The sequence below is a fragment of the Pygoscelis adeliae genome, unplaced genomic scaffold, assembly GCF_000699105.1.
Source record: "Pygoscelis adeliae isolate BGI_AS28 unplaced genomic scaffold, ASM69910v1 Scaffold311, whole genome shotgun sequence".
NCBI classification, from domain to species: Eukaryota; Metazoa; Chordata; class Aves; order Sphenisciformes; family Spheniscidae; genus Pygoscelis; species Pygoscelis adeliae.
This window is the reverse complement of record NW_008824118.1, coordinates 872,412-887,591: the sequence shown is the minus strand read 5'-3', so window position 1 is coordinate 887,591 and position 15,180 is coordinate 872,412. Positions and strand designations below refer to the sequence as shown.

The 15,180-nt window shown below is 44.3% G+C and overlaps 1 protein-coding gene across 1 annotated transcript in view; it reads right to left on the bottom strand.

Annotated features, from left to right (window-relative positions):
* Positions 1 to 15,180, bottom strand: part of ABCA1 (ATP-binding cassette, sub-family A (ABC1), member 1) — a 79,458-nt gene that overhangs the window by 37,869 nt on the left and 26,409 nt on the right. The window contains exons 7-9 of the mRNA XM_009334320.1: positions 12,062 to 12,183; positions 9,370 to 9,561; positions 2,056 to 2,142 (exon numbers count right to left, since the gene is read on the bottom strand). Of these exons, the coding sequence (XP_009332595.1) occupies positions 2,056 to 2,142; positions 9,370 to 9,561; positions 12,062 to 12,183 (401 nt within the window). The remainder of the gene's footprint in view (positions 1 to 2,055; positions 2,143 to 9,369; positions 9,562 to 12,061; positions 12,184 to 15,180) is intronic.

Here is a 15,180-nt window from a genome sequence, read left to right as displayed (position 1 = left end):
GGAGTTTTTGGTACCTTATGTAAAACAGCTTATTCTTCCTCAGCAAAAAGCCAACTGCTTTAGCTGAAGTTGCAGTTTTAAACTCCCTAACATGAGCAAAGGTACACAAATAGGAAGAGCAGCTAATTCCCATGAACGTATGAGGTGTTAACCATCTTGCAGAGGGATTGCATTAACAAATACATTTTTACACATAATTTTAAAACAGTTTGAGCAAGCAGCTTTGTTTCATCTTTGGCACCAGCAACTGTACAATTGACATGCAGAGCTGCTCTGTTCACACCACTGGAAGCAAGTAGCTCATGTGTGAAGGGTTACTGAGCTATTTCTTCTCCCAGACACCAGACGTGGCTCTCTAAGTGTTTCTTAATAGTTGCCCTTGCTTTCAGTGTTTAATCTGCCCTCCTAGGTTGATTTAAAGAGCCCAGGGACACAGATCCAATCAATCCCCATACTCAAACAAATATTTTGTTCAGACCATTCTCTAATTAAAATTCCTTGCTAGAAAGGCTCCTAGACATGGCACAAACAATAGTTCTCTCCACCCCCTCAAGCTGCTGCCCTTCGAAACAAGGGAGCAAGTCCCTCCTTTTCACACAGAAATCAGCCTGCCAGACAATAAGAAGTAACTTTCGGTCAAGCCATCTGGAGCAGCTCACGCTGTACGCAGAGGAAAAAGCTGCCTTTGTTTGCACAGCTATAGGGCAGAATAAAAGGTAGTCCTACCCAAAACAGCTGCCAAGCAAAAGGCACATTACCCTGGGACATTTTCGGCCACATCAGCAAACTGAGTATCACATGGTTTCAATTATTTTTATCCCAGACAAGAAAAAAAGGCAAGCTTAAGTGACATAACGGGAAACAGCTGTAATCAAACTCTGAAGGGCAGCCTCCCCGCTAGCAGCAAGAGCTCTGCCACGGTCTTAACTGAAGCTGATCCTGGAATCATCTTAATTTCACTGTAAATGGGGCCCAGCGGCAGGTTGTGGGACTTGGGGAGGGATGCGTGCCAGGAATTGTTGGCTGGCATGGCGCTGGCTCCCGGCAGCCGCCCCTCCGTGGGAGTGGAGCGCACGCTAACCTGGAGTGACCTGCTCTTGTGCATGCTCTCAGAGGTTACTGCCGTTCACAGCTCTGAGCTGCCTTGCTCTGATGCGAAGACAGAAGACTAGGGAAGGGGAGGAGGAGGCAGCAGCATTGTTTAGTTTAGATGGTTGTGATTTCTGCTTCAGGGAGAGAATGTTTTTGCCTAGTAGCAGCGCTTCAAAGTCACTGCCAGCCAAAGCAACTGAGATAACTTTCTGGTTCAGAAAAAAAAACCAGTTTTGGACTTCTGACTCATGCGAGGCATGCAGGGCTTTTTTCTTAATCCATCATTTCACCTGCAAAAACAAATACTTGCAGTCTCTATAATGTCACTTTGCCTCTGCAAATCCCTATTTATGTTTCCCCAGAGCCTTTCTCAGCCAGCGTTGTGATGCCATTGCACCGAGCACCCCACAAAGATTGGAAAACAATCTGCCCCAAAAAGCTAGTTAGACAAAGAGCAAACAGTAGCCTATAGCTACTAATTTAGATCAGAACAGCCACAACATCTCTTCCACATGCCATACCCTCACCGCACCCAGAGACCAGTAGATACAACCAAGTAACAACCCTGACATGGTTGGCAACTCAGTGAAAAAACTGGAGAGGAGGCAAACCTCCACATGCAGTTTGCAAGGCACTGCTAGGCAGCAGATGTATTGCAAGCCCAACAGTTGTGCCACTGCTGAGAAGGCAAACCCCACAGAAAACATCTTAATTCCTGCTCCTCCCATGAGGACACAATCTTTAGCCACACATCTGAAACTCCTATGGTGTTCGTAACTTGAAGTGCCAAGGGGTTGCAAAGTGCATGCTGCCTCTACCAACACAGGGAGAACGGCTGTGTAGAGCAGGATGGGGGAAGTTTCAAAACAAGCCAGGGATATGACTTTGAGTTGCACCAAGGAGACCTATGCTTCTTGTACTCGATTGCAGGCTAAGACAGCAACCACGGTGATGTGTTCTTACCTCTTTAACAAGCTTCCCAAGGCTCTCTCTCAAAGCTTCCACAGTTTCTGACAGATCATGCAAGGAGGAATTGAAAGAAATTCGTCTCTGCAGGAAGAGAGAAAAGGAAACTAGAAGTCACTGCAAGGCACAAAGAAAGAAATTAAACTCTTGTAAACATTTTGTAAAGAAGAGTAATAAGGACTGTTTACATGGCAAAATGCTTGATTGAGAAGACAGAGCTGGCTTTCTGTGCAACCTTGAGCATAAAAATACCCTGGGCTTCAGTGCCCCACAATGCAATGGGGACACCCCTTTCCTTCCTCACAGGTTAGGTATGCAGATGCCATAACCAGAACCATTGCAATAAAATGCTAAATGCATGCACATACACTTACAGTGCAAAGGATGGCTTGCATTCCAGGTCACAAAACAAGCACAGCCTACAGGACAGCATGTGGACAGACCTGAAATCCTACCAAGCCAGTGGCAAGAGGGGAATGCAAAGTCTACACAAGGGAGGAAAAGACCAGTTGGTAGACACAAGCTTTCAGTGGGACTCCACAGATACCAGCTCAGATACATAGAACTCCTGCTGCAGTGTACATCTTCATCACTTAATTCCTCCCGTCAGGCCTTGATGTTTATCTAAATCAAGGGTATATTTTAAAACAACCAGCTTCCATGATACAGCTGGCATTCACCATCATCACAAGAGACAGACTGACAGGCTTCCAGAAGTGGAGGGCACAGCTTTCAGGAAACTATCTGCTCTAGGCAGGGAGTCACACTGAAGACAGCTCCTTGTTTCCAGTTGCTCTACACGTAACTAGTGGGCCTGAGTTTTGGTTTGTGCAGTTCTTTTTCCCTTCTGTTCACATATCTGGATTATCTTGCATGGGTAAGATTTGGACACAATCCTTCTTTCAAGGGAATGAAGATTAAAATAATTGTGACACACAGAGGAACAGCCAAGGCCCTTGATTTTAGCACACATCTTTTGGGCTGAAGCTTTCCATTTTCACATCTTTCCTGGGGTAATTTCTGGAAGCAAAGTCTGGAGGCTTTCACATGTTCTAGTTGATTTGCTGAAGGGTGATAAGACCTGGTCAGTGCCAGCTGGCATAAATGGGCAGTGTTCCACTGATCTGCCGGTGCATTTAAGACCCAGCCAACTTTTCTGAGTGCACAGTTAGTGCCTGCTCCAAAGCCAGTTGCAAATTCAGGGAAGGTCTCTATAACCTCTACGGATTTCTACTAAACACAGTCCTTAAGGTTGGGTAAATCAAAACACATCATTAGGGCTAAAAGAAAAGCAATACAAACTCCTCACAGTCTAAGACCTTCAAGACATATTTATAGAAATACAGTCAGGAAGTGTCAAAGCTACATAGCTTGCACTACCACTTCAGCAACAAGACGAGGTAGAAAGTCCTAGGTTCATGTATAACAGTAGACATGCTTGTTCAGCCCCATATACCTTATCAAGCTCTACACAGATTTGTGTTTTTCACTGTATTCAGAGGTGATTCAGGGACAGGGTGGATGAGGAAGAGTTTTCTGATAATACTAACTGGTTCAGAGCAGTGAAAAGTCAAAAGCCAATTGCAAAGGATTAGTAAAAGGCCTCATGCTGACACGCTGTTATAAAGTGCCAGATGAAATTCACTGCTGCACAGTAAAGTATATAGGGAGAAGACAGTTCTACCTTAAGACACCCTTTGATGGCTCTGAACTACTGAGCCATCTGCCTTTCTGAGCTACTGCCACTCAGAAAGGGAGATCTTAGAATTACAGTGGTAAGACAGATCAACATCAATATAAATCCACGATGCGATCTCGGTTCTTAAGTACTATATGCAATTTTGCATTCTCCATCTCTGAAGAAACACAAGTACAGAAAAAGGCCATGAGTATGATTCAGGATAAGAATGGCTTCTGAAGGAAGAACAATAGACCACAGTTCTTCCAGTGGGACCTGTAATGACAAACAGAGGTTATGACAGAGGTCTGTAGAATTACAAGTGGGATGGAGAATGGGAACGGGATGATTGCTCACTGCACCTCATCATACAGGACTAGAGGGCTTCCGGTGAAAATATCAGTTTAAAACAAACCAAAGGAGCTACTGCACACACAGCTTAGTCAAAATGGAGAAATACTGTAGATACTATGCAATGCTGAAGGTACCGACAGTTAATGTGGGTTTGAGAAAGGCTTAGAAGAATTCATTAAAGAAAAAAAGCTTACCAAAGTGCTATTAAACACCAAGATCCTAGCAGTAGCTGAGAAAGTTTGAGTTGCAAGAACTGAATGGGACATTACATTGAGGAAATGTTACTATATACTTGCCCCATGCCTGCATTCTTTCACATGCCTCCATTATGGGCCACTGCTGGACTAGCACTTGGGACACTGAGCTGAACAGGACTTTGGTCTGACCCAGTATACACGTCTTTGGTGATTCAAGGAGCTTGCAAACCTTACTGTGAAATGAGGAGAGCCCACCTATCCTTTCACACCCCACCACCCTGATCTTTCTTCCCTAACAAATTCACAGCACTCCAAGTTCATTTCTCACCAGAACTTGCAGTGATGACATTGCTATGGAGGGAGTTTTGCTTTCTTTACCACCACCCTTTGCACCCTAATGCCCACTCAGGGAGCCTCTCACAAATCATATCTCCAGAGACAATGACACAAATCAGTCACAAATGACCAGTCTTCTTTGTACAGATGAGCATGTCATGAATTTCCCTGGAAAATAACTCTTTGCAGTGGCTCATTAAAGTAGTTCGTTACATTCATAAGAGCCCTCTAGATTCAAGGCAGCTCCAGTAAGATTGGTCCCACCGCAAGAGTGTCTATAGTGGGTGTCTGCACTACATCTTGGGGGCAGGCCACTGAAATGCAGCAAAAACATAACCTGTCTTTTCTAGGCACACTGTGGAAAGACAAAGTTCTAGCAAATTTTGAACAGAACTGCCCTGTACAATTACTGTGTTAGTGGCTGGCAGGTCATGCTTTCATCTAGACTTGTCTTTTAGGGCAGCCAACATCATCATACTCTTGAGGTACAAAATGCACTGAGTAGCCTCTGTGTGCTTGTATGTGCATGCTACAAGACTTGAAATAGAGACAAATACTTGAGGTTACTAGAGTTGACTGCACAGTCAAGACAAGCCTTGCGTAAGTCCACCTGTCAGCTCCTGCTAGAAGGGATGGACAACTCTGTTTCTTTAACATGCAGGAGAATGCATGTGTTTGAGGTGTTGGGAGGTTGTAACAAAATTCAGGCGCTGTCTGCATCATACAGTGAACTGCTTCTGCTTAATGAGACCACTCTGCCACGTTTGCTTCGAAACAGTTATTGCAACTTTATACTGATCTTAGCAGAAACTTTACACTGAACTTTGCAGAAAAGTCACGTGCTTTCAGTTTCTGCTTTTGTTTCCTGGGAGTGGAAGTCCTAAAGTACAGCTGCTTAAAAGCATAATATCATTGTGCTTGACTGAAAACACTCTCAAAAGAGCAAGGAAAGCCACAAGTTCAGTTGCAGCATGTATTTACATTAAGAGACCTTTTCTAAAGCCATTTTTCAACTGGAATGCATTTATTACTCAATGCTTAGTTCATGCTAACCATATGACAAAATACCACCCGTATTACGAAGGGAGAAAAAACAATTGGATTTTCCTGTGCTCACCCACACTCCTTCAAGCACCACTATAGTACGCAAGCCACAACATATTTATGGCTTACTACAGACCCACACCACTGGAAGTGAGTGTGGCAAAGCCCTTCTTAGGCAGTGCTGCAGAGACAAAATCCCACAGGACCAATTTGATTTGTCTTTGTCATTTAACCTTTCCCCCAAATCATTTTCAAAACTGGGGAGATTTGCAGAGGGAAAGCTGTCCCACAGACAGGTATTTTTATGATTTAAGACAGTCCCCACCCATCACAACACCACTCCAGTGGGACACCTCTGACTTACTGCCATTGCTCTTGCTAACCAGGGGTGTCTGTAACCTTTCCCAAACTGTGTAGCTCTTCCATGGGACAACTACTGGCCTAGCACAGGGAAAATACTGAAAAGGAAGTTTGTGTGCATGCAATTAGAGGTACGGTTTCACTGTTGTTCTCAAACCAGCTTCTCCCGCCTCACAGTCTCACTGACTACACCCAGCGAAAGGCAAACCTCAAGAAGAGAAGATGTGTCCACAAGGGGCTTGTACAAGATGTCCTATGCCCCACAGTATTTATTGTTGGCCAAAAGGCTTTGGAGAATGGATGAAGATTAAGATGTGGGTCCTGGAAAAGGCAATTTGACTTTTTGAAACACTTGCTCGTAGTGGAGTGAATACTCAGTCAAGAAGGAAAGCTGATCCTCTGCCTTGGCACCTTGTGATCACTCCCAGATATTCTGCTGGGTTTTGATCTAAACAGGCTGCCCCAAATAGGTTCTTACATAAGAAAGAATAAGACGACACACTTTAACCTCCCTACCATGCCTCTATGTGCTTGGCTCTGGTTTTCTCATCCTACAGAGCAGGCTAAATTGAAGTCATACAAAGGATCAGTGGCAGAGCTAAAAATCCTAGTGGAAAATCTTAATTAGAAGTTCTTCTTTGTCTTAACTGTACTATTGCACTTTGGGCAACACTCAAGCTCAACCAGTGAGCAGGTATGTAAAGAAAAGTGTTTCTTTTTTGCCTTTCTTTTCAAAAAAACTTCCTTAACAGTGCTGTGACATTTAGAGCTCATGCATTTCACCATGCACACATTTTAATTTCCTTTTCAAAACTGTGCTCTGTCTGTAATTTTCTAATAATTACTGTTTTGCTGTGAGTTACCTAGAACACTTCTAGTTTTCCTCAGGCTGCAAATGCACACACACTTTAAGCTGGCAGAAGCAGGTGTTGACATCAGGGTCTTAGCCCACACACACACGCCCTGACCCACATGGCCTGACCACTAGGTTCTCAATCTTGCACCCTCCCCTTCATGTTTCAGCACAAATGTTTTTGTAAGCACACAATCAGGTCAGTCACTTTTAATCTGGATCAATTCCGTGATGTAATTTACTTCATCATCTTGCAGAGGGAACAACAAACAGGAATGCACAGGGGCAGGAACAAGCAGGTGGATGCTGGCCTGAGTCTTCTGGATTAAGATACTTCAGGAAACTATAGCCACTCTACTGCTCAGATACTTGAGTGGCAAGAATTCCCATTTTACTATTCAAGCCCTTGGGTTGAATTTACACAATTCTTGCACACAGTTGCAAGTCCTTTTCACCCCAGTTGTATTGACCTAATCATATTAAGACACTGTTTCTCCATAAATCACAGAAAGCTGCAACCAGTGGAGCCCAGGTCCCATTACATGAGCCAAAAACCTGCCTCTGAATTGCTGTTGCACCTGCATTTGATTTGGCCCTTACTTTTACTTACTGAAATGCCATGCTGTGAAGTACATCAAGGGGGTTTAAGCAAAAAAAAAAATATATCTGGGCAAATTGTTGGCATTGGTTTACAGGCTCTGTAGTAGATAAGGTGCATGCTAGCTTCAGTGTGCATGTCCAAGATTTGATCCACAGTGCCTTCAATGACAAGCTATGCCAAAAGCCTCCTTTGTTTGTGAACAGAAAGTTCCCTCTTTGTTCAAAGATGTTACTGCAGGTCAAGGCACTTTTTAGCCTTTAAAGACACTAAGTTTCAAACATGTTGGTCATGATCCTAGAGTTAATTTATTCATTTTGTCTGGCCTCATTGAAGCCAGTTGTTTTTTATTTCACTCACTGATGTATTACAGCAGCTTAACTAGAGGATAGCCTGTGACATTCTTCTGAGGAAAATTGCAGACCTTTACGAGACAGTGTACAATAAGCAGCAGGTTTAGAACTGCTGGCTTCTGGACTCGAGCTTTTTTTCCTCTGAAGCCAAGATCGTGAGCCAGCTTCTCAGAAGTCCCCCAAAATTGCACATAATGTCTTCATCTACTTTGCTGTTGCCAAGTGGCACAGAGTAGCTTATGACTGCTTTCTTTCACCAACAAACAATATAGATGTAACAACACAGATACACTCAGTACCCACTTCTGTCAGCTAAGTTGTAGAGACTTCCATAAATGAGAAAAGCAAGACTGAGGGGCAGCAGAGGGGCCCAGAAGACCAATACTGAGTTGTACTACAGCTAGCTATTTTCATCCCCTTTGGTCCCCAAAATTCTAGCATCTCTGAATGGTTTAAAGTAAATGCATGCATATACATCTAACTGAACACAAGAAACTGCTTACAGCTATTCCTTTTCAAACAGCCCATCTTTGTTATGGGGACAATTTTAGTGCTGTTACCTCATCTCTTAACGCTCATGATTATCTTGCTCTTCCAGCAGGAAAGAAAAAATGCAGATGGAGGACATGTGGAAAACAGAAGATGAGCTGTGGAGAGAAGTAACTGACCAGTATGTACTGTGCAGAAGAGTAATATGATTCCAGTACTTGATAATGACCCTCTTTGACTGCGGACAAAGCCAAGCAAGTGGTACATGACTTTCGGTCCTGAAAGGCTCGTCAAATCTGGAAACTCACACAGCTGAAGTGTTACTAAAACAAACACTCTATTGTCTGTTGTGGAAGAAAGAAACAGGAGTGGGTTCTGTGGTCCATTCTTCTCTCTACTAATATTTCCAGCACTAACTTCCTCAAACTTTTGTATTTTACCAGATATTGCAGACCTATAACAATGCATCAGTGGGGTTTGCTAGATAAACAGCTAAGTCTGCTCTAGTCTCCAATCACCCGCTAAACAGTGTATTTTCCTGAAGTTCATTGAATTCTTGCTCCAAAACCCATTCAGTTTGTCAATCTTTGAAACAGGGCTCTAAAACTTGACTACTCTTTATATGAATTAAGCCTGCTCAAAGGTTGTGCCTTGCGACTGGCTAGCAAATTCTGCACTCAGGGGCCCCATGGTAAGGGCACAGGGTGATGGTTTTAGCACTCAGCACAGGCCGGTCCAACATCTGGGCTAATTCCAGCCAAGACACAACATCTGACCAAAACACAGGGACAACCAAGAGCCTGTTTGTTACTATGCAGCATAAATATTTTCCTCTTGACAAACTGAACTGCAGACCACACACATTTAGGCTCTGCAAGTACCACACTGCAACAGGAAGGAGCAACGTTGTTCATGCTCCAGTGATAAAGACCATCTTTCTTCTTTCTTACTGCCAACAAAGAGTTCAGTCCAGAGTTCCTAGACTGAAAGCCCTAGAAAATGTCACTGTGTCAACGATAGCCTCTCACAGGTGGGACCAGTGAACTCACCTGAAGGGGCTTCAAAGGATCCAGGTTAACATGAAAGGCTTGTTCGGCTGCATGGAGTTTCTCCTTTGGCAAGCTGCAAATGAAGGCTTCAGAATCCATGGCCACCGTCTGATTTTGGATTGTAAGAAATTCAGACAGTGTTGAGCTATTACAGAGATCTCGCAGTCGCATTCGGTAACCAGACACAATGACCTGGAAAAGTGGGGAAAGCATGTAAGTCTCCCTTCGTGTAAGAGTCATAGCACAAAATTGGTTATCACCTAGACAAAACTAACCATTCATAACATTTCCAGATAGAGGTAAGAAAGCATTTTTCTCTACAAGTTGCACAGTCCTGACACACGCGCAACTCAATTCCAAGAAAAACAGGTTTCCCTGCTGAGTATGTGGGGGGAAAAGTCCTGGAGGAAGCAGGTCTCCCTCCACTTCTCCACACACATGCACAGAGCAACAGTGATCCTGTGCTCCACAGCAGCCGTTTCCTCCAACCAGTGGTACACACATTGCCCAATCTTCAGTCATCTGGGAACGGAGCCACAGAGACAAAACAAGGCTTGTGACCAGACACAAGTCTGGCAAATGTATGTGAAGGGCAAAAGACCTATGTCCCAAACTCCTCAGATTGGGACAGACCCATTTTCTGTGCTGTTCTGGATCAGGATCACCTTCTCCCTTAGCTCTGAAGTATCTCTTTACTAACTGCTGAGAGAAACATTTTACAGTGTTTTGGGGCAGATAATGTATCAGTGGAAAAAAACTTATCTTACTGGCTGCAACAAACAACAGATAAGATCCTAGAGTCGTCTTTCACAGGCATATTTTACTTAAGGTGATGGTTTGCTTGTTGATAATGTCTCCTAATCCACTGGCAAGCACCTTATTCACGAAAGAAATGCATAAAATCCCTCTGAATTATCACCAGTCCCTGTCAGACCTGATGGCCTACTTTATTTTAGTAAGGTCAGTTACAGGATTTAGGTTTGCTGAACCACAAACAGGTACATATCAAACAGGTGCAAACTTCATAAAGGTGATAAACAGAAGGAAAATCCAGAGTCTTCCATTGGAAAGAATTTTTTGTTTGCCTTGGGGCTAGATGGAAAGAATAATTTTATTGTCAATGCACAGTGAACAACAGCTTTACACTTCATTACTTCATTTCTTCTTTCTGTTCTTTTGTAATACCCAGCATGCATTGCCCAACTTCCAGCAACAACTAAAGAGGATTCATCTACATCCCAGAAGAGTTAACAGATCCTGAATCACACTGGTAAGTCTGAAAATTTTCTCGTCTTTCAAAACCAAAAGGGCATCAACAATCCAGGGGGAAAAAGCACACTATGTTCAGAAAACAGGCAGATGGAACTGACAGGAGAGGGAAAAGATTTATAATGCAACACTTGTGCAAACCTTTAACTTTCAGTCTGCATCCATATGCCAAATATAGGATGTTTCCATTCTGCACACTCAGCTGAATGGGATAGCTCTCGCATCAAAAAACCTGGCCTTTTGAAAAAGTTTGGGTGGGTTTTTTTGCCAGCAGAGATACTACCACCATCGTAGCCGTACTGAAAAGGGGATATTCCTGTGGCACTGGAACGAAACTCAGGAGACCTAGGATTAGCCTAGAGCAGCTTCCCTGGCTGGACATACAGAAAACCAGTGTCTCCCAGTGCCTTCATGCTCACTCAAAAAAAGTGAAGGTGAACGATCCTTCCACCATCCCCTGTGTCTGTCCACCTCTTTCACACAGATTTTAAGCTCTCCATGTCTGAAAGCAGTCACAGGTGACTGTTTTGTGCTCACAGGTCACATCGTTCTCTCCTGGGACTGTCCCTGCTGTACGAAACAGAGATTTGTTCCAGGCAGCATGTGCCCTGGCCATCACTATTTACTCCTCACTGCCATTCAGTGCGTCACGCTGCAGCCCTGGCCCAGGACCTCCCTGTGCCCCCGCAGCTTTTCACAAGGATAGGACCTACTCCTGCCATCAAAGCCACATTAGAGCTGTCTGGCCATGCCTGAACAACAGCAGCATACTAGACTTGATTAGATAGCTGCCTGCCCACTGTTGATCCAGGCTCCTTCCAAACCCCACATCCTTCTGGGCACACCTGCCACTACCGGAGAAACACAAGGCTGAGCCACTCTGCCCCAGGAAGCAACATGCCCATCAAGACAAGGCTTTGGCCATTTTTATGTATTTGCACTGTATTCAGTATGCTGGATACATGACCCCGCTTGGCATGTTGGAGTACTGTCACCACAGTAACATCAGCGAACAACAGTCCCATCTCCTTGGTGATCGCAGTTCCTTACTTGCAAATCATAACTTCTGGGCTTGCTGAACAACCACATGACACTAACAGACTGCAGGAGAAGGCTGTATTTGCTGCGAGAGGTTTGCATACTCTGAACAGGCCCTTCTGTACGACCTTGTGAATGAAGCTGTGACCCACTCATACAGTCAGAGACCAAACAACTATTGCATGGGGGTCTCAGAGTCCTTTTACAGCTTACAACCAAATAAGACAGTTAATTGAGAGCAAGAGGGAAGAGAGAAGCAGGGATTACATTTTCCTCTGTGTTTGTTCAACACCTAGCGCAGAGGGGTCCTGCACTGTGGATCTTGGCATTATGGTTAAACAAACAATAGACAAGCATTATGTTAGTGGTTGAAAGTGCTCTTTACCTGCTGGAGGTTGACCTCTGCATCCAGTAGCTCCTCCACTGCAGATGATGGCATGGACACATTATGATGGAGGAAGTCTGAGAATGTCTCGTTGTCAACCAGGAAATCCCGAAGTTTCAAGTCTGGAAAATGACAAAACAAGCAACATTCTGGTCTGGGCAAAGTCAAAAGGAAACTCATGTGAGGGCTCTGAACAGGAAAAGCAAAGCTGACAAATGGGGGAGAGGGAATTACACAAACCATAGCACAAAAGGAAAAGAGGAGCTGCTGGCGAAGTGCTCTGAAACTCAGCAGCTTTCAGAGATACCAATCCATGATGTCTTGATCTCAAAAAAACCCACAGAACCTTTAAAAACAACTCCCTTTAACATCGTTACTTCAGCTCAATTTGCACAGACATACATACATAGAAGAAGCAAGGTGCACCAAGCTGCTCCCCTGATCTGGGGTGAAACCTACTCCAGCCATCAGCCTTGCACAAAGGTTCAGCTTCACTTAATCCCCATGTTGTTACTGAACACGGGACTGAGCTGGTGCATGGACCACTGAGGGATTTACTAGCCTGTATTTAGTTATGTTAATAGTAGACATACTCTACCATAAATTTCAAAGTCTGACATATGCAGACACACAGATATGATACAAAATCACACGCAGATCTAGGAAGCAGATCTGGTTAGAAGAAGTGGTTAAGATAACCACTTGGCAAAATTTCTGCAAATGCTTTTTAATTCCATTTTCTTTCCCAAAAACTTCACCTTCTAAAGCCATTGGTGTTTCAGCTCTTGGCTTTAAAACAGATTTGTATCTCTGTCACAGCAGAGGGGAACCATCTGGCAAATTATAATCCATGTACACTATTAAAGTTCACAAACCTGGAGCTTAAGCAACTAACCCTCACACCAGTTTGCGTTGTTTTGGGTTTGGTTGTGGGTTTTTTTTTTTTTTTTTTTTTTTTTTGAGAGAGAGAGGACAGTTTTGTCTTTACTATGCTTAAATAAGCAGCAATGAGGAAAGCAGCTATGCCAGGAGGAGCTGATAGCGCAAATCTTGGGGGATTTACTGGGGTGAAGATTTCCAGGCTAAGCCAAGTCAACCAGCTAGGTGCCATGCTGCTTTTTCTACTCTAGGAAGAGAGGATGCTGCAGCCCACAGTAAACGATGGAAAACAGTGAGCTCTAAAGGGAAAATTATGCAAGGGAGACCCAGAGTTTGTACCTTCCCCCTACTATAGGCAACAGCTGTAACAGAACATTTTGTTTTCCCCTTTTTTGTGTTTTTTTTTTTGCTTAGCTCAGCGGGTGATACCCTCAAGAAAGCCCAGCCCTCAGGAAAAAGCATGCTGGGCACTCAGGGTGCCACCGGCAGTAACGGGGAGGCTGGCAGCCTGGGCGTCACTTCTGCTTCCCAGGGCCCAAGCTTGGCAGAGCGGCCGGCGAGGGGAGGAAGCCACGCGCCCTGCTCTTGCAGCACGAAGCAGGCAGGGGTTACTGACGGTCATTGCTCCCTCCTCTACATATCCAGTTACAAATTCCCTGTTGCCTTTTTGTTCCACACGATAAAGTAAATCACCCTCCTCTGCTGAGGCGGCGCGGAGGTTACTTTGGGACGAAAGTTTCTCGCTTGCCCTCCTCTCTCCGCCCCAGCAAGACCACTGAGCAGTGCGCTGGTTTTGACCGTGCTGTGCCAACACCCCACTGCACCCCATCACCAAAATCAACCACCATCCCCTCTCTCCCAGCCCGGGGAAAGGCTGGGAAAAGTGCAGGCTCCTGCAATAACATAAAAACATCCTTTTCTTTCCAGCAGAGGCTAAAGCACCCTGCTCCACCACAACTGGAGCAAAAATTCCCCCCACCCTGATTCCTTGGTTACTTCCTAAATGCGCTGAACTCCCTGAACACTTCTGCAGCTTGTTTATTTTTTGGTGAGATCATCAACAGTTCGGAAACTCAGATAGACAAAGGGGTAGCTGGCTGAAGGCACACTGGCATGCAGAGATTAGATGTTTCCAAGTTTTTTTGTTTTAATCTGTCCCCATTTAAAATATTTTTCAAGCTCCTCTTAAAGGGCCACACACCTTTTAAAAAAAATGTAACCAAGCAATAATTCTCCTACTTTTCTCATTGTTATTTTGTTTTTGGGTTTGCCTAAGCTTTTTTGTTTGTGGGTTTGGTTTGGGGTTTTTTTCCCCATATGGAAACAGCCTTAACAGGGCATTTCTCCCTTGCCTTTTTGTCATGCCGAGCATTTTCAGACTTGCTCAGCACTAGAATTTGCTGAAAATTGAAACTGCCTTCCAAGGCAACTCCTACAAACGTCTGAAGGAGTTTTCATCATCATTTGGAGGAAAACACAAGGGGAACAGAACGTAAAAGTTACCAAAACTGCTTGTGGGACAATGCTTGGCTTCCAGCCAGCTGGTCATGAACCCGTGCTCACTGGTCATAACACTTGTCCGCCCAAGACCAAACATGGAAGCTCTGCGAGACTAAGGGACTAAATCCCAACACCATGGTCCCGCTGCAGGGCCCTAAGCGAAGAGCCAGCCTTTCTTACCATGCATTTTCTCCCCCACGCCATCTGGTCCTACTTCCAGCACTTGTGGCTCAGTGTCTTATGCAATCCCCCTCAATCATGGACACATGCATAATGACTTGCACGTGAAACCACAGAAAAGCACCGAACACTGCAATCAGTCTAAATTCCTGCCCGGGATACTTCAAAAAGACAAGAGTTAATAGAGATTTCCTCTTGAAAACAGCCATTCTCCTCCAAGACTGCTTACCCACTAGGGCCTAAGGAAATACAAGAGCATTAGTTAAAAGAACTCCTCCAAAAATAGAAAACAAAAGAAACAGGCAAGTCTTTTGAAGACTAATACCAAGCTTACCTAATAATGCAAACATTTGGAGTGGAAGAACTCATTTTACATCCAGAGGCCTACTACTGCAATATTTTCCTGCAATAAAAGCTCAGACACACTATCAAGTTACTCAAAAAACGTGAGGCAAAATGTCAGCTCAAACGTGATTTAAGTCACGCTTGAGACTGACAAACAGCATTGGTATGGTCAGCTATTGCAAGCCGGCTGGCACAGAACAATGCAGCTGCAGTGT